This window comes from Poecilia mexicana, unplaced genomic scaffold, assembly GCF_051168715.1.
Source record: "Poecilia mexicana isolate PSO_F unplaced genomic scaffold, ASM5116871v1 scaffold_13, whole genome shotgun sequence".
NCBI lineage: Eukaryota > Metazoa > Chordata > Actinopteri > Cyprinodontiformes > Poeciliidae > Poecilia > Poecilia mexicana.
In genome coordinates, this window is record NW_028263382.1 from 405870 (window position 1) to 425856 (window position 19987).

Consider the following 19987-nt stretch of genomic DNA (forward strand, 5'->3'; position numbering starts at 1 on the left):
ATCAGAATCTTCGGGAACGTTCTGATATCCATGATGAGGACCAGAAACTGACAAACACTGAAGAGAAGAAGAGCTAAGATTAATGTAGTTACGGTTCTACCCATGTTTTAATGTTGCAGAGCTCAGTCGTTTTGCAGATAATTCAAAGTTTAAACTGGCATTGCTGTACATCTTTTATCTGGTCATTTTGTGGAATATTTAACAACTAGAAAATGGCACAGAATAAGAATATCTACTCTGATTGGCTGCTGTTAGGCCTACCGATTTTAACTTGAATGTTCATTGCATTTTTTGTAAACACCTGTGAAAATAATTTCTATCACATTGCTTTTTTGTTCTCTGGGAAATTATTTTGATGATAAATACAGAAACAAGCATAAAAATCAAAACATCTACAATAGTGATAGTAATATTAATAATAAAATAATAGTGAGTGCAAGGTAGCCTACAAATTCTTTGGTGGGGGGCGGTGAGGGACCTAGATAAAGGCTAGGGGGGCACTGGCCCAAAAAAGGTTGAGAAACACTGTGATAGATTAATATAAAGTATTATCCAATTCATAAAGTGGAAGATTTTCTAAATAGCTGCAAAAACCCTGAAAGGTGTTCTGTGTATCTGAACCCTCAGCAAAGGGATTCTTGGAATTTCCAAGGATTTGCTCCCTTTGCTGAGGAATTCAGCAAAGGGAGCTGAATCCCTCCCTTTCCCTCCCTCGCCATATATGGTGAGGCTAAATGGCCTCTCCATATAGCCTAGGAGCCATATAGCCTAGGTGAGGCGAAATGGCTCTCCTATATAGGAGAGCCATATTGCCTTTATATATGGCTCTCCTATATAGACTATATAGGAGCCTCTCCTATATCGGAGAGCTATATGGCTCTCCTATATAGGAGAGCTATATGGCTCTCCTGTACAGAAGAGCCATATAGCCTCTCCTTTAAGACTTCTATGGAAGAGGCTATAAAAATTATGATTAAAAAAAATTGACATCAAACATCCAATTTGCTTTTTGCAAAACGCCAAGTAGGAGACAGAAAACATGTGGAAGAAGCTGCCTTGGTGATTGGCAGGGTTTTCTAACGTCTGTAACACTTCTGGCTCTCCCACCTGTGGCCATGATAAGTCCTGGAGCCGAATCTTTGGATAGAATGGACATCCTCCTCAACTGGATGTTAAACAGCTGGCTCCAGCGCTGGGCCAAGTGCAGAGAGCAACCTTTACTGAGCTGGGGGAGGAGAAACGAAGGGAAGTCAGACGAATGAGGAAAACAGGAGGACTCTACGCAGAAAGTAGGAGTTTTTCTATATTCTTTTCAGAGAATATAGAAGAACAACTGCAATAATATCAAGACACAGGCTGATGCACTATTTTCAAATTATTCCGCTTGCTTTTGTTTTTTTTAAGCTTTAAAGGGTAAATATACAAAATCCATTTTTTTTATGATTTTTTTTGCATACTTTGAGTGCTTATGAGTGAACTAAATGTAAATTTATTTTCTCCCGGTGCTGTGTAGATATCTTTATATTCTTTCCAGGTTATATTCTTCAGTGTGTTAATTTTTCTCTATTCACTATGTTTTTCTTTTCTATGACATCACCAAATTTGCTATTGAACTGCTAGATAAGGTTATTACTTCAGTTTTGTGAATTTGCCATTTTTTTCCTTGCAGTGATTTTGTAGTCCAAGTTCAGTTGTTCCGAATTTGGAAGTAATTAAGTCAAAATGTTCGTTGGTGCATGTATTAATACACACAATTCCTTACATTGCCTCCAGCCTCTTTGAGGTGTCTGGATAAATTAGACTTTTCTTGGAAATGCTTGCAGCTCAGCGGGAAAAGTCAGTTTGCATGTAGCTCTTCCTTAAGAGCAAGTGCTTCAGCAACCTCTGCCAGTATCAAGAGGGATTTTCCCAAAAACTTAATATGATTGAGGGTCAGTTCCTTCTCTTTTCTTAAACAAGGTACACAGCAAAGTGGTAAGCTGCTAAAAACACTAAAATGACAGCAAAGCTTATTTTAGACCCATTTTTTGTGTTGATAATGATGTTGTGGCCATTGATTTGATAGTAGCCTGGAGCCTTCTGCTAATATTGCATTGTGGGCTAGCTTTTAGCTACCTCCTTGAGGATATAATTGTACTGCATGTTTTGGATATAATTATTTGGCTTTGTTTTTGCCAATTTTGTCTTGGGAAACGCATAATCCAAATGCATTCAGTGACATTCTTGACGCTCCAGTTAGCTTACTCCTTAATTAATTAAGATGTATGTTAACAGCAGCAACTCTAGTCGCTCCTCAGCACTAATAACTTTATTTGTCTTAATTTATTTACCTCAAGAGTCAGCTGTCTTGTTTGTTCAAGAGAAAAGTTGCTGGCCCTTAGGAAGAGCCCGGATGGACGGAAGTAAGCCACCCCAGTGGAGCCAAGGAGGAGGTATCAAGGCTGCAAGGCTGGAGCTAAGCTTAAGGCTAGGCTCGCCGAGAACCGGAGGCGTTTTAAACCATCACTTCCCTCCATGATCATGGGGAATGTCAACTCACTACACAATAAGATGGATGAGATGTCCGCGTTGGAGAATCAGCGGACTTATCGTGAGTGCAGCCTGTTCATCCTGACGGAGACATGGCTAACTGACAGCATACTGGATACTACCATTACTCTGCGCGGATTTATAACGGTCAGAGCTGATAGAGATCCGAAGGCATGTGGACAAAGCAGAGGTGGCGGTTTGATCATCTACGTTAACCCTGGTTGGTGTAACCCTGGCCATGTCACAGTTAAGGCAGAGCTGTGCTGCCCTGATCTGGAGCTGTTGGCTGTCAGCCTGCGGCCTTACTACCTCCTCCAGGAATTCAGTCACTTGATCTCCATCTGTGTTTACATCCCACAGCTGCTATCTGTCAAAAGATACAAAGTATCACAGCACAACTTCAGTTGCAATATCCTGAAGCACTCATAATAATATCTGGAGATTTTAATCATGTCACCCTGGATTCCACTCTGACTGCCTTTCACCAGACTGTCAATTGTCCCACCAGGAAAAACAGGATAATTGATTTACTGTACACCAATGTAAAAGATGGATATGAGGCTGTTGCTCTTCCCCCATTAGGCAAGTCAGACATACAAAGTACATACAGCCCCAGTACATCCCCCTGGTCCAAAGGCAGGGTGTCTCCACTCACTCCATCAGAAGATGGACTCCTGAAGCAAAGGAGGCCCTGAGAGACTGTTTCAACATCACAAACTGGGATATGCTGCTGGGAGCTCATGGTGAGGACCTAGAGGGGATGACTTGCATTTTCACAGATTACCTTAATTTTTGTGTAGATGTGGTGGCCCCCTCAAGACTGTTCGATGTTACTCAAATAATAAACCATGGGTAACACAAGGAGTAAAGGCTGTGCTCAATCAGAAGAAGATGGCCTTCAGGACTAAAGATAAAGAGAAGATAAAGGCAGCACAAAGAGAGGTGAAATGTTGTCTGAGAAAGGCAAAAGACTGCTACAGAAGGTGGAGCAGAAGCTGAGGGAAAACTGCTTAAGTGATGTCTGGGATGATTTCAGAACCATTACAGGGCACAAAGCTCGAACTACCACAGAGGGAGGAAGTAAAGAGAAAGCTAATGAACTGAATAACTTTTTCAATAGATTTAGCCATTATGCTTCACCCACCATTACTACATCTACTCTGTCCCAGTGCTTTCCCCCAGTAGATCCTCTTCCTTGTCATCAGGTGCAGTCATTCTACCATCATGGCATCCTCATCTCACCTTTATCCCATACCAGCCCCCTGACCCAACCTCCTCCTCCAAGGCAGCCTAGTAGCCCCTCTACTTTCTTTCCCTCCACACAGCCTCCTCCACACTTTACAGCTGATCAAGTGAGGGCAGAACTGAGGAAGCTTCGATCCCGAAAAGCTGCAGGACCCGACAGAATATCCCCTCGGATTCTCAAGATCTGTGCTACTGAGCTAGGGGAACCATTACAACGAATCTTCAACCTTAGTCTGCAACTTGGGAGCGTGCCCACACCCTGGAAGACATCCTGCATCATTCCTGACCCTAAGAAGAGCAGGCCCAGTGAGCTGAATGACTTCAGACCGGTAGCACTGACATCACAGCTGATGAAGACTCTGGAGAGGCTCTTCCTCACCCACCTCAGAATGCAGGTACAGGATGCTGAAGAACCCCTGCAGTTTGCCTACTGGGCAAAGGTTGGAGTGGAGGATGCCATCATCCACTTTCTACATCGAGCCCACTCGCACCTGAACAAGGGAAGTGGAAGGATCCCCTTCCTGGATTTTTCAAGTGCGTTTAACACAATTCAGCCCCCTGCACTTCTGGAAAAACTCACCAGAATGAAAGTGGACTCCTGCCTAGTCACCTGGATTTGCAGCTACCTTACCGACAGACCACAGTTCGTCAGGATGAATCACATCACGTCTGACACTGTGGTCAGCAACACTGGAGCCCAGCAAGGGACGGTACCGTCACCCATCCTCTTCACCCTGTACACCTCAGACTTCTGCAATAACTCTGAAACATGTCGTATTCAGAAGTACGCTGATGATACTGCCATCATGGGGTGCATTAAGGACAGTGAAGAGGAGTACAGGAGCCTGGTGAGAGACTTTGTTGTCTGGTGCCATAGAAACAGCCTGCAGCTAAATACTTCCAAGACAAAGGAACTGGTCATTGACTTCAGGAGTGAAAGAGGCAGTCCACGGCCAGTTCTGATAGGAGGGGAGAGGTGGAGGTCGTGCAGACCTATCAATATCTTGGCCTGCAGCTGGACAAAAAGCTGGACTGGACAAGCAACACCAAGCAGCTTTATAAGAAGGCTCAGACCAGGATGTACTACCTGAGGAGGCTGAGATCCTTTAACATGTGGAAAGCTGCTGAGGTTGTTTTACCAGTCTGTTGTCACCAGCGTCCTCTTATATGCTGTGGTGTGCTGGGGTGGAAGCATCTCGGAGACAGACCTTTCTAAGCTGAAGAAGTAAATCAGGAGGGCTGGGTCAGTGGTTGGCACAAGGCTTGACTCTCTGGCAGCAGTGGCAGAGAGGAGAACCCTATAGAAACTCGAGGATATTATGGACACCAGCCACCCTCTGCACACTGTCATCGTCATCAGCAGCCAGGAAAGCAGGTTCAGTGGGAGACTGCTTCTTCCAAAGTGCAGGACCAATAGACTAAGGAACTCCTTTGTGCCTCATGCAATAAAACTTTTCAACTCCTCACTGGCTAACAGGAGTACAATAGAAATAGAGGAACTGTAGAATCAAGCTAAATGCTAATGTTTAAAAAAAAAACAGTTTAAGGATTTGATGTATTGGTGCTGTGTGGGAGACTGAACTACAACTTCCCTGAGGGTAAATCCCAAAGGGATGAATAAAGTATCTATCTATCTATCTATCTATCTATCCATCCATCTATCCATCCATCCATCTATGTCAAGGTTTTGTTTACTTCATTCAAATTGGGTTGGCATCAATAATTATTATATTTATCTGGCATGTCTAAACACTACAGTAAAATTATTCTGCATATTGTGGGTAACTACCCACAATATGCAGATGGTGGATGGTGAGTACAGTAATAACACCATTGTAATGCATTCATTTGAATATGTGGCTCTTTAGGCTCGTCGTCTTCATTCTCCTGCTGTGGGTCAAACTATGGCTCGAACATGTAAGGTTGGATGAACAAGTCTTCTGTTGATGACATTTTAATAAACTTAGGATAAAGAAGTAGATAATTGTATCGCTGCTATCAAACTGCAAAAAGGGTGGGACAGGGTGGAGTGGAATGCTCTGCGCCCTGGAGGGGGGCAGGCCGCAAAATGTTTCATTCACATAAAAAAAGAAAAATGCAAAACGAGTTGTTCTAAAACACCTCAGAACAGGTGTAGAGGAGGGGTTTGTAGACCTACAATAACCAGGAAGCATTGCAGTCCTATTTTATATAGACCATAACTGAATGATTTACATGTGAAAGGAAGGATTTAAAAGCATGATGTGTCCACTTTAAACAGGAAGTATGTATTTTCTAGGCAAATATAATTTTATAGCACAATCATGTAACTACGAATGGTTATGAAAATTTTGTATATACCAAATATGACCTAAAAATTTGACTTTTTAATATAATACCTTGAAATTGGGTCTTCTTGCTCTTTCTCAAAGTCCACCTTCAAGAAGTCTTCACAACACAGCTCCTCTATTGACGTTTTTACCACCGTTGCTATGAGAAGTAGGTCCTACAAGGACCTCAGCAGATGTACAATTCTACCAGGTGTTTGCTAATTGCTGCTGGCTAGTCTGAAGGAGCTGAGTGCGTTTTGCACAGCTGAAAGGTTGCCATGGAGATTAAAGGGTTTCTCAAACACAGGTATGTTTTTGATGAGCCAACAACATTGTGACATGATGTAAAAATTTAAAAAGTAAATTTTACATAATACTGCCACTTTAAATAATTAGGAAACTGTTCTTAATAATAATAAAATAATAATGTGGAGTTTGTTTTCTTTTCTCGAGACAAAAAAACGTCCCATTTGAAAGCACCAGGTGGTTTGGATCCTGCCGTACCTGACAGTCCACCGTTCCCCCCAGGCTGTCGGTGGCAGGCGCTTGCAGCAGTTCCCATGTCCCCCCCTTGTCAAATGTGATGACCGAGCGCATGTTTTCCTCGCTGACCAAGCCATTGACGAGCGTGGCGATGAAAACGCCCCGGAGTCCCTCCACCCGATGCACGTCCGCAAACGGTTCATTGGCAAAGTACCTGAAAGCCAGTGGAGCAACAGGAAGCTACCTTTAAGGAATGGTCAATCAGAGGCATTGTTATATTAAACATGCATAAATTCAGCTGCCAAATATTTGAAATACCCGGCTCCAACAAAACAGCACAAACACAGCACTGATCTGATTAGCAGAGGACAGGCTGTCAGAGACACTAAATGAATCATCAGGAAGGATCACACCTGAATCAACGCTGGCTATTCCTCCCAATGAAGTTGAGAAAAGATAACAAATCATCAATAAATGGGAGCAAGTAGCTCCCATTTACAGTTTTAGAGTTTCTATTGGATAAGGAAGCACATGCTGTCCATGTTTGGACGGCCTTTGATTTGTCCAAGCATCTGCTTGCAGAGCTGGAGGCTGTCCTCTGAGTCCCAGAGGTTACTATGGTAACGACCTTACTACTGGTTCGACAGCACAGCAAGGTCATAATGGGTTCTGTTTGTTGTTACATGATGCTAAATGAAATACTAGCAGTGTATGTGTTTCACTGTCATACAATGACACAAACAGGATTTAATCACGTTTTTGTCATGATCCGTGTTTCTGTGTGTTTTGAGTTTTTTCTGTGTGGTCCTGTTCCCTGTGAGTCTCTCTCTGCGTCTTCTCCGTTGATTGTTTCTCAGGTGTATCTCGTTCCTTTGATTACCCCTGTGTGTATTTAAACCCACCTGTTGTCTGTGTTCTTCGTCGGGTCCTTGTCAAACGTTTGTCTTACGTACGTGTCTAGTCAGTCTTTGTGTTAGTCGTCACAGTAGAACTGTTAAGTCCTGTGACGGCGAAAGCTCATATGTGTCAGTCGTTGTCAATTCAGTCGCTACCGGTGTTGAGCCTCTGTGTTCCTGCTTATCTGTGCTGCCTGAGATTTGGACTGTACTGAGCTACACCTTTCATTAAATACCACCATTTTCATCATAACCTGGGTCCCTGTGTCTCTCCTCACCACCACCAAACCACCTCATGACAGTTTTACCCTCTTTGTTGTACCATAAACAATATGGAATCAAACATCTAACAGTAGAAAGACAACCTATATCCCACTGATCAACAGCTGCACAAATGGAATGACAATTTTTTTTTTCCCTCGGGCTTTTTTCTGCAACTGTAGCTACATGAATTTAAAAGTTTTTTTTATGTCATGAGAAAAATGGCACACAACATGAAAATAGGTTTTCTGGAAAATGAAATTTGAGCTTTCCAGTACCCAGATGAGACAAACACTACCCCACAAAGTATTCATACCCCTTAAGATTCTCATGTGACAAATTAGGAAATAGAACTTGACTCTGAAGTAGTAGAAAAAAATTGTGTTTTCTTTAATGGTTTCATATTTATTTATAAAAAAATAAAAAAATGTAATCCAAAACTAAATGTGGAACAAATTTTATTGAGCGGTCTTTATTCCAATACTTTTAAACGGTGTACATTCTCACTAATCTGCTAATGCATCAATAGCAGAGCAATTTTTTTTATTTAGCACTTTGGAAAGAATTAGTGCACTTAGTTTCAACTAAATTCATTTTTTTCAGATAAATTCTACAGCACTAATTTACTTGGTTTTTTGTAGTAAACTGAAAGTGACAGTCCACATTGAAAAGATGCAGTGTTTGTGAAAACATGTTGGACTCTTGTACATTACCAAAATTGTCTGAATCTTTTGTTTTGACATGTTGAGAGAAGTACTTCTCCTTTAGCCTCAAAAATATATATTTTTAAAAAAGGTCACATTTGCAGTAGCTGATATTAACTTCTAACCATGGCACACAGACCAATAGCGAAGCAGAATCCACAGAGTTTGAATTAATAAAGATATAAATGTGCGTCAGATCCGCAGCATTTAACTTTTCAGTGGATGTGGCTTGATGGTCGTTCAGCAGGCTCCTCTTCTGCTGCTTGGTCAAAGATGTACGGTGTACCACTGTGCGATTGGAACCATTTTCACGTATCTGAGCTAATGCAAACACTGAGTTGGGAGGGCGTGGCTAGCTGTAGCTCTTTTGCATAATCCTGTCGTTGTGCTAATATAGCACATTTCTACATGAACTCAAAACAGGCAGAACTGATCTGGTGAATTCTCAATATCTGAGAATAATATTGTGTATTAAAAGTAATGAATATGTTTTGTATAGGCCACTGACCTATTCCAGCTTGAATCTATCCAGGCATTATAGTGGATTTTAAATGCTAAAAATATTTCAGTCATCATCAAGCAATCCTATTTAGTTGAAAATAGGATTGTAAAATTCTGAAAGTATTTAATCAAATCAGGCAAATCTTACTTAAACAATTTGATGTGTTATTGACAGATGACTAAATCTGAGTGAGCGTGTGCGTGTTCGTGTGTGTGTGTTTGCAGTACCGGATAAGTGTATTGCTGCCTGAGCCCCCAGGACTGTAGTAGAGCACATTCTCAAGTGACAGAGAGAAGGACAGGCCCTGTGCGTCTGAGATGTACAGGTGTGTGGCATTGTTTGTGTGGTTCACACACACAAACACCTGGTCCTCTGATGCATCCGCAATGTAGTACTCCTGTTGGATGGGCGAGGGAAGCAGCAGGTCACTTAGAGTTCAGACCATAGATCATGTCTCTCACACACACGCGCGCGCGCACACACATACCTGCAACAATTGTCCCAGAGTTGGATCTCTGTCTGATTTTTTTAGAAACTGGAATGACCCTGTTCATTTTAAAACTCACCGTGATTGGATGCCGGGTCATGAACTGGGCAGCTTTCATTGGCTGGCGGTTGTAGGAGACCCAGAGCTGAACAGATGATGGGTTATGGCTGCCTAGAAATCTCTGGGAAGGTCATGGAGATAGAGAAAGAGACGGAGACATTCATTGAACTCCTCCTCCATACAGGGTCCGTATCATATCAGGAACTTTCAACAAAATCACCCAACACAAATTCAAAAATCTTCCTTTCACTGAAAAAAGAGAGCACAACTTTTAAACCCAAGTTACCTACTGATATTTTAGAAACTGCATTTTGTCTATTAAAACCTGATATATAGTAGTGGCATGGCAAAAGAAACATAAGAACCATAACTAAATTTACTACAATTCAGATTCATTAAAAAAAAAAAAAAAAAAGCAGATTGATAAAATAAGACAAATCTGCTGGATTTTGGCCTCCATTTTGAAACCACCAAGTATACTCCAATATGAAAATTTTGGGATGGAATTTTGTTCCGCAACCAGAGAGAGGCGTGTTATTCAATGACGGTCCAGACATATCCTCATGTATGACAGAGTAAATTTCAAGTTGGCAATGAATTAAGTTTTATTCTATTCTTTATTGGCAACAACATCTATATTGTTTAAGGGTGGGCATTTATTGTATTATCGTGATAAATTTCTTATAAGAATTTTGAATCATCATTGCAATGAGAAATTCCAGCTAATGACCCCTGTTAAGATAGTGAGTTGTACTATTTTCTCCACTGTTTGTTCAATGACAGCATCAATGAACATGGTCATGTGACAGTGATAGCGATGCAGCAAAGGTTTGTGGAAATATTAGCTGAAGCATAGAGGCAATGTCTGTGGCGTAACCGGGTTTTTTTAATGGTGTTGAAAACATAGGGTATGGAAATACATGGTTTCCCCAGGAACCTTGCTAAGCCCGGTGGCCGGGCGCCGAAGCAGTCCATCGTGTTTTTATTTTAAAAGATGTTAAGTAGACAGGAAAAGTAAAAATATTACTAATTATATGTTACAGGAAAACATCACCAATTAGATGCTATCTAAACCCACAACTACAGAGACTTAAAAACAACAACTCAAAAAATACAATTAAAATGAATATAAATTATTTGCACATCTGTTTAATTCAAATTAAGTCAGCGGCTCCATAAGGCCCCCCCGGACTTCAGGGGCCCCATAAATGCTAATATTTTAACACAGACCACAGATACATAAAACTATAATTTGTTTATTGATATTGTCAATGCTGCTAAAAATTTTATTTAATGGTTTTAGTGTGTAAATTAAAATATTTTAAATTGTTTAACATTTAAATGTAAGCTTTTAAGGAGCTGGAAAGTTTGCTTTGTAAAAGTTTAAAGAACGTATTCATAGTTAAATTGTTTTGTTATTACAGCAACAATCTGATGCTGTGAGTTTAATCTTTGAGTTTGAGCTCTGTTAGTTCACAAATACAAATTAGTAAGCTGCATTTATAACTTATTGCTGTTTAGGTTGGCCAATTAAACTACTCCTTCTCCCAGATTTTACTATATCTAACATAGAAGCTGTTAGAGATGCTGATGTTTTTAGCAGCAAGAGGGGCCCTTAAGTCAAATACTGCTCAAGGACTCGTAAAGCCTTGGACTGGCCCTGCATAATGAGTTAAATCTGCTGCAATGAGCGCAGAGATGCACAACAAACGGGAGATTTAATTCAATGCTCCTAATGTGGCTTTAGTAGCTCTTCCATTTCGTGTCTGTTGAGTTTTTAAATACACACCTGAGTAAAAAAAAAGTATACTTTAATATATTGTATTAAATTTTAACACACTTTAGCATACTTTGATTTATGTACTTAAACTGTACTATTGTGGAACAAAATTTTTTGTGCTTAGTATACATTAATAGTATTTAAATTGTATTAATTTAACATTTTTAGTGTGTTTAGTATACTTTAACATACTTTTTTGGGACAACTTCAAGTTGTACTTATTATACTTTAAGTATACTTTTTTATGTAGTATTCAAGAGCATGATTAGGATATTTTGAGTGTACTAATTTTGTCATATAATTATATTAAAAATATACTTTTAATATACCTTAAATATATTTTAAATATACTACTAATAACTAGTAATGTATTTAAATTACACTTAATTTTTATTTTTGATTTACTGCTATTGCTAATAAAGTACAATTTTAATTACTCATAAGTCCTCTTTATTCCTACTTTCCTATTTTGCATAACTACACTGCAGTACTTACATTGTTTTAGGCTACAATTGCATGGAAAGATTAATTATACAAGCTGTTCAAGGTAATTCAAATATTTTGTTTTATTACCGATATTTTAAAATTGTTCAATTTTACTCACAACTTTATGAGCTTTACATAAATTATCAGTTTACACGACAAAAGTGAACATAATGAACATGAAAGTTTAAGTGTGACAAAAAAACACCAAAGTTATTACTTTAAAGAACAAAAACTATAATAACTTGTCGAGAAAAAGTCGAGCTCAGCCCACTTCCCCATGCTGGAGATTTTAGTTTAATAATAACAATAAATAAAGTTATCTTTAAAACTGATTACACAGGTGACATCAAGACCCAACAGTAGAGTCAGACGGTAATAAAATTAATCTGGTTGTGTGTGTTGTTATAGTGTCCTGCAAACTTTGCTTTAATTCTACTTTTTTCTATTTAATCATAAAAAATCATAATCAGACAGAAAGAGAGTCATGGAACAGGAAGAGCAGGTTTCCTGGAGAAAGAGGAAGTTTCCAGCCTGCAGTGATTAAAAATAGTTCAGATTGCTCATTTTGAGCATTAAAAGTTTAAAGAATAAAATCTAAACATTTTGAGTAATTGGATAAAACCCAGAGTAAAATACTTAAATTAATAATGATAACTTATAATTAAGCCAATAATTAATATTGGTTTAACCAGTGGTTGATGTTGGTTTGATTATAAGAATATTTACACTTACTCTTATACTTATGGAAGTACTTAAAGGTGGAAGAAGTAACTGTAACATGGTGTCAAATAATTAGAATAATGGATTATTCTTGGTTTCTTTTCAGAAATGTCTGTAATAACTTACATCTTGATTATAATAAGAGTAACTAATAAGTAATGGTTATTATAAAATTATAAATGAATGCTAAATCAGAGAAACTTAAAGGTTATAAATGTGATTTTGACATTGAACTTGAAATGTGGTGAAATGTGTAACTGTAACTAAAGGTCACTGATGTTGTGTTGGAGGTAGATGGTAGGTGATAGGTCAGGGGAAAAGAGGAACCAAAAGGAGAGCAGAGGTGACCAAGATATTAGGTCATCAGAACAGACATCATGTCTCCAAGATGGTGATGGATATGAGATCATCTGTCCAAGCAGAAACAAGAAGTGAGATTTTTTGAGATGCATGAAGGAAACAGGTGCAGAGGGCAAACAGAGAACTTCAGAAAGTTCAGTCCTAAAAAACAAGGCAGTTCATCTGAAGGTTGAGGCCAACCAAAAGGCAGTTGACGTCAAGGAAAAACGCACGTGAGGAAAGAAAGTGTGTGGCTGCTGATAAGAATAAAAAGACACCAGACAGAAGGATCGGGGTTCTTTGTTCCGCAGCGTTCGAGTCGAGCAGATGGAGATGCAGAACCAACGGAGGGTTGCTTGCTGAAACCCCGGGATGATGAGACTGTTTGCTGCACAAGGAAGGAACAAGATCCGTTTACCCACAACCCGGGATTCTTATTTGAATGCGGCCCCCCCTCACAACCCAAAGGATTACAACAATGCTGCAGTGGACATGGGGAATAGACAAAGATCGTTTGGATAAAGAACTGATTGAGGATTCTCACCAGTTCAACTTTGGATTTATTCTGAAGGGATTCTGCCAAGACAAAGACAGGACTCCATCCATGGACGTTAAAGTTTTCCACTGCCAAGATCGTCTCTGCATCTGGGTATGAGTAATACTGCCTCCCCCAAAGCCTCTATTTAGATTAAGACACAGAGTAGGGTTAGAAGTAGGAGTAATTTCTAAAAATTCTTAAAAGTTTTAATTTCTTAATTTCTTATTGAAATGCTGTATGTCTTTTTTCCCTTGCTAAAGCTTGCTAATAAAATTACTAAAGTCTAATTGATGCTGTGGACAGTTAAATTATTTGAGTCATCTAGATTTAATTCTTCTGATCATTGTAAAACCGGTGTTTGTGGTCTTAGTAAATTAGGGTGGCTTCGTACGTTCTTTAGTTCAGATAAATAATGTCCCTGGGACTTATTCCTAGTCACTAAAATTATCTAAGCCGGTAACAAGTGCACGTTAATTACAGGGATGGAGCTACCGTTAACAGATGTGGTTCATGAGCTCGGACACCAGCAGGGCTACTCCGATGTCTGAATCATGAACTGAAGTGGGGCATAACGTCTGGATGAAGGTAGTTAGAGCTTAGACGAATCCTTCTCGCCCCCAGCTTAAACAAAAGTTCTCTAAATTCTTATTTGCGGTAATACTCCGGAATTAGAGGCTTTTCGGACCCGTGAGACGGAGAGCTGGTCAGTAGTCAGTCATGCTAGAGTTGGGAGGAGTTAGGGGCGTGACTGAATACTGTGAATTAACAAACTATAACTGCTTCTTTGTGTGCTTTGGAATTTCTGTGCTGATAAATTTTCTTGCGAAGTGATAAAAGCTGGTTAGCTCTTGAATTGTTACAAAATAAAGCTGTATTTCCCTCAGCCCACTGGCTGCAATGCTGACATGTTCAGATGCCATGAGATCTAAATTCTGAACATCATGTCATGGAGTGCATCCCAGTTTTCCATGTCTGGCATATAACCGTTCATTTTAGCTTTTAAACTGGTTATATTGATCCTGTGTCCAGATAGAGGAATAATCAGTAGGCCTAGCATCATGACCTGTTTGTTCTGAAGATCCTGCAGCTTCCACTTCGTATTCCTGACTTGGCGCCTCCTCACCCTGACTCTCATACTGATAGGAGGAACCACAGAGCTCTATTAAGTTAAAAGCACATCTTCTGAAGTTGGGATATTTTTTCTCCAACTGGTTCCAGAGGAATCACCTCAAACCATATGTTGGACTGAATTTTATTTCAATGTCAATTGTGAATGTTAGAGCCTCATTTTCAACATTGGTGCAATGAAGATTGAAAAAGGTTATTATTCTGGAGAAAGTATCATCAACATCAATATTTCCACTAAATAAGAAGCAAAAAAAAAATTGATAGAGGAAAAGTCTCTCAGACTCTGAGCTCAAAGAAAGATGCCAGAGAGCAATAAAACTATTATTTTTGAATTAGACAATTTGATTTCACATAATTATCGCGGTAGAAGCCATTTGTTTGTTAAATACTTAATGAAACATATTTACTGTGTTTGATGTTTGTTGTGAATGACGTATAGTAACAGACGAACGAGATAATTAGTCCAAGTTTGTCGTTTATTGAACGTTCAGAAACTACAGTGGTTGTGATGAGCCACAGCAAAGGTAAAACAACCCGAACAGGTGACCAACTCAAAACTACTCGCACCTTTTTACTCTCTCTCTCTCTGTTTGTCGTTTAAGCACACCCGTTGCCGTGGCAACTGCTCACTCCTCAAGCGGAGCACAGATTACGTTTAAAACATTTAGTCCGTTACGATATCAGGTTTTCAGGCTTGATATTTTTTTTTGCGATTATTAGTAAGCCTCTCATGAACACAGCGGTGATTGATTAGTTAATTTTAAGCTCCTGCTCTGCTAGTTATTTTGATAATGGAACCGAAATACACAGAATTGCGCAACACCTTGTTGAAATCACTGAGATTATTATTTTTTGTTGGGTCATTAATTTGAAAACGTTTTGTTGACTTTTTGTTGTTCTTTAATAAAGTTATGAACGTTTTGATAAGTAGACAGAGGAGGACTTGCTGGTCTCAGCGTCGAGATCAACTCAAAACCTTCCGCGATCGACGTATTGCACCCCTGCTCTAACAAAGAACAGTTCAGAAACAATATGAAATGGACGGGGGGAAGCTATTTATTAACTGATTAAGTCGTGTTTTGGATTGTTCTTGAAAAACTAATCAGTCACGGCTGATTAGTGGGCGCACTCAAGGCTGCACAGTGAACCCATTGACTTTTTACAGCAGACGGCTGCTCCACTCTCTTGCAGGTACTGCGTACCCCCGCTAAATCTTTTAGGGGTATGCAGTACCCTGCATACCCCTACTTTCACCCCTGGAAACAGCCACTTAGAATTAGCAGTAATCAGCTAGCCCTGCTATCAGGAAGTTTTCATCAGTAACTCAGGATTGTTTATTGTAATGGAGCCCGTGAATGTTAAGTTTTAACTTGAATCTTTTGGCAATGTTGAGAGGTTTTTTTTTTTTTTTTTTTTACTTTTTGCATTATTTAGCCTCTTCAGAGACTTCATATGTTTTCAGTCTGTTAAAGATAGTATTACCAATAGCAGTACAATTTGCACAATGCCTGTTTTGTTTTTTTCTTGGAAAAAGTTATTAAAAACAAGTTTTATATTTAAATTAAGGTGAATTCTTGATTCCTTTTTTCCACATAATGTAACCATAGCGCTTATGATTAAAAAAATAATAATTATGTGATCGGTATCGGTGATCGGCCGTGATGGGCCATCGGAATCAGCAGGAAAACCCCTGATTGGCACATCTCTAATATACATACATATATATATATATATATATATATATATATATATATATATATATATATATATATATATATATATATATATATGCACGAGAAACTGGAGAAATACCAGGGCCTCAGAGAGGAACTGGAGAAGGCCTGGAAGGTGAAGACCACAGTGGTGCCTGTGGTAATCGGGGCCCTCAGGGCAGTCACCCCCAAACTGGAGCAGTGGCTAAAACAGATCCCAGGAACAACATCAGACATCTCAGTCCAGAAATGTGCAGTTCTAGGCACAGCCAAGATACTGCGCAGAACCCTCAAGCTCCCAGGCCTCTGGTAGAGGACTCAAGCTCAGAGGATGAAAAAGAGACCACCCGCGGAGGGTGAGAAGGGAATTTTTATTTTTTTAATGTATCAGATAATATGGAAATACCAAAGTTGTCCAAGCTAAAGCCATGTAGAAGTGAATCTCCCGTCTACAGTAAGCAGGACACAAAGATAATATCTCTCATCTCCTACAACACAGCAGACAGTAGTATTCAGTGACATTAAGAAAAGATTGGAAGTCCTCCGCACATACTTTTTCCTTGATTATTTTCTCAAGATCACCAGATTGGTGTCTGTGGTTGTGTGTTAAACCTAATTCCATCCACAACAGAATGCATATGAAGGACAAATTATCTCAAGAAAATCACTGGGACAAAGAATATGCGGAAAATGTCCACTCTTGGCTTTCATATTTCTCAATTTTAGCACTTGGGATATTTTTTTAGCGATGCACTGACAGTCTTTGATGTAAAAGATCTTGTTAACTGACTTCTCAGATTACCTGACTGTTAATGGAATCATAACAGAAGCATGTCAGAGTTTTCTGGGTAGGGCGCTAGACTCCTCCCACTTACCAGTGTGGTTGTAGCGAACATGTACTTGTCTCTCAGCTGGAAGCTGTCCACCTGCTCCAGGATGACTTTCCGGTTCTGTTCACTCTGGAAGAAATCGGTGCTGCTTAGTACAGTGGAGACGCCTTGCGGCTCGTGTCTCTGGACCAGCACCGTGGTGGAGGGGTCGTAGGGTTCCACACCCCTGAGACGGAGGAGGAGAACAAGAAGGATTGAGACAGACAGGTGAAAGAACATGGGGAGAAAGGAGATAAGAAATAAATCCAAATAAGCTTTTATGTTCTCCAAACTAAACTTTTCTTAAATGTTTTTTTTTTCCTTTTGAAAGCCTGAAAATGTTTTATTTTTTTTCTGTTGAGCACAGAATTGAACATTTCTCCTCTCCTCACCCCTTCATAGTACCAGAGGGGGATCTTACCTGTGTTATGATTACAGTGGAAATCTCAGCTACATATATATACTGCTCAAAAAATAAAGGGAACATTTCACTTTAATTTTGTGTGTGGCTCCAAATCCAGGCCTCCATTGGTTAATAAATTTGATTTCCATTGATGATTTTTGTGTGATTTTGTTGTCAGCACATTCAACTTTGTACAGAACAAAGTATTCAATGAGAATATTTCATTCATTCAGATCTAGGATGTGTTATTTGAGTGTTCCCTTTATTTTTTGAGCAGTGTATATATATATATATATATATATATATATATATATATATATATATATATACACATACAAAATTAAATCTGGCAGCAAGACTGGACAAAAAAGTCATTTTTATGTCGCATTTAGAATAGAATAAAATTTATTGTTTTTTCTCAGATACTTTATAGAGGCATTATCAGTTGACGTCATGTTGCCTCATCATCTGCTCTAAAGTGTCGCATTCAGAACGTAGGCAAGAATACATTATTCTAACTATTAAAACTATTTACATTTAGGCTGCATTTAATACTTGTGGGCCATTAAGACGCATCTCATTCAATAATGTCACTTTGGTAGAATAACTTATTTTATCACTCTGTGATAAACAGTTGTAGTACACTGACAAGTCAAGTTGCACGTGCATCTGCAACTTGACTTGTTGCAGATACAAGTGAAGTTGCAACAAACAAATAATCTGTGTTTCCAAACAAATAATTCAAACAAATAATCCCTCTATAGTACAAGCACTTTGGAATTCTTGAGTGTTTCTCAAATTCAAGAACAACAAAAGTTTAAAAATAGAGAATTTTTAAGGCATACTTTAATTTTCACTATAGAAATAGTCATTAATATTGCACTTTAAAACTATCTAATTGCAGTTGAAGTACTGAACACATTTTATGTTGCAGAAATTTGATTCAGTTCAAATGTATTTTATTCCAAAAGGTAAATTAAAATGACATAATTTATATCATTAAGTATCTCCAGAGTCATAGATGGTGATGCCTGACCTGGAAGAATTTCCACCATCAGTAAGTCTTACAACCAATATGAAGAGACCTCTGACTGAAGACTGGCTGTATGATTGTCTCACAACTGCCCACACAACTCACCCCCCCGGCCCCCCCCGGACTAGAAGCTGTTTTTTTGTTGTTGTTTTTGTGGGGGTTTATTACCTCAGAGTGACCAACTTTCTGTTTCCCCCAAGCTAACGGAGTGAGTCGAGTAATGTTTAATGCAGGTATTGTTAGCTAAATGATGACTATCTAATGCCAAGATATCACGTTAAGCTTATTAACAAGGACAGGCTACTAGTATTGTTCTCTACCATATGTTCAAAAGTGGGTAGTACTGGTTACATTTACTTGAGTAACTTTTTTGGGGGGAATAGTGTATTTATAGGAGCAGTTTTACTGCACTGTAGTTTTTTTTTTATTTTACTAAAGGAATATTACTATTGCTACTCTTGAGTAGATTGATTTTACATTTAAAAAACAGATTTCAGAGACAGGAAACAACAGATACTTAGATTTCTGAAATATATGAGCTAATGTTTATGCAAATTTGGGTATAAATACTGAATTTTTATACATGTCACTGTTTAGATACTTATTATTTTGCACTAACAAACGGCCATTTTATTTGAAAGGTAACATAAAGGTTTGTTTATGTATTTATATTCAAGTAAAAGCTAGTTTAATCTGCCCCTCTCCCCTCCCCCTCCTAAAATAAGTCAATATGCCCCCAGCTACATTCCTCTGGAGTTGGGTTTGTTCCACAGTAACATGTCCTGGATGACATCATCTGTTGTTAGCAGCTCTGCTAATCAACTTTGCTTTTGCTGCTCCTCTTTAAACCTCTCTGTTACAAAGTCAGAGATATGATCCTTGTTCAATTTAATTGATGGATCTTCCTCATTCTCTCTGCATCCATGAAACCTTATCACCGCAATAAATTGTCCCAAAATTATTGTCATTAACAAAAATATTGTTTTGAAGTCATTTTTGAGTAATATATAGATATATATTAGTTCACTCTCTAAAAAGACTAATAAACATTGATTTAGAAAAGAACACTAAAGACAGTGACTGGAAGATACTTTAAAATTGCCCTTCAAAAAATATTAATCATCAGAATTATTGAGCTCATTTTAATTTGCCTTGTGATTATTTGATTAATTGATTAGTGTGACAGGATTATTCCCAGTTGCTAAAAAAAATCTAAACTTGTTGCCAAGGTTGCTCATCATTAAAAAAGTAAGAGGAAAAATTATTCCTGCTGCATGCACTTCATCAAAAGCCAGAAGGAGTAATTGTCCAAACATGCAACATCTTTTCATTCTCAGAATCAATCAGGTAAAAGAAAATCAGATTCTAGTGACTGGCCTGGCATCCCCATCTTCTCGTGGTTTTTTTTTTCACCTCAAAACAAAGCAGCAATCAGAATCTGCACAATATTGACAGCAAAGCCAGCATAATAGGTTTGAGCTGCTCAAAAAGCAGATTGGCTGC

At 38.8% G+C, this 19987-nt stretch overlaps 1 protein-coding gene across 1 annotated transcript in view; it reads right to left on the minus strand.

Moving 5' to 3' along the window:
* The window catches only part of sorl1 (sortilin-related receptor, L(DLR class) A repeats containing), a 310727-nt gene that overhangs the window by 198057 nt on the left and 92683 nt on the right, over nt 1-19987 (minus strand). Inside the window, exons 6-10 of the mRNA XM_088011422.1 lie at nt 17055-17235; nt 9496-9597; nt 9157-9326; nt 6588-6780; nt 1108-1225 (exon numbers count right to left, since the gene is read on the minus strand). Coding sequence (XP_087867548.1) covers nt 1108-1225; nt 6588-6780; nt 9157-9326; nt 9496-9597; nt 17055-17235 — 764 coding nt within the window. The remainder of the gene's footprint in view (nt 1-1107; nt 1226-6587; nt 6781-9156; nt 9327-9495; nt 9598-17054; nt 17236-19987) is intronic.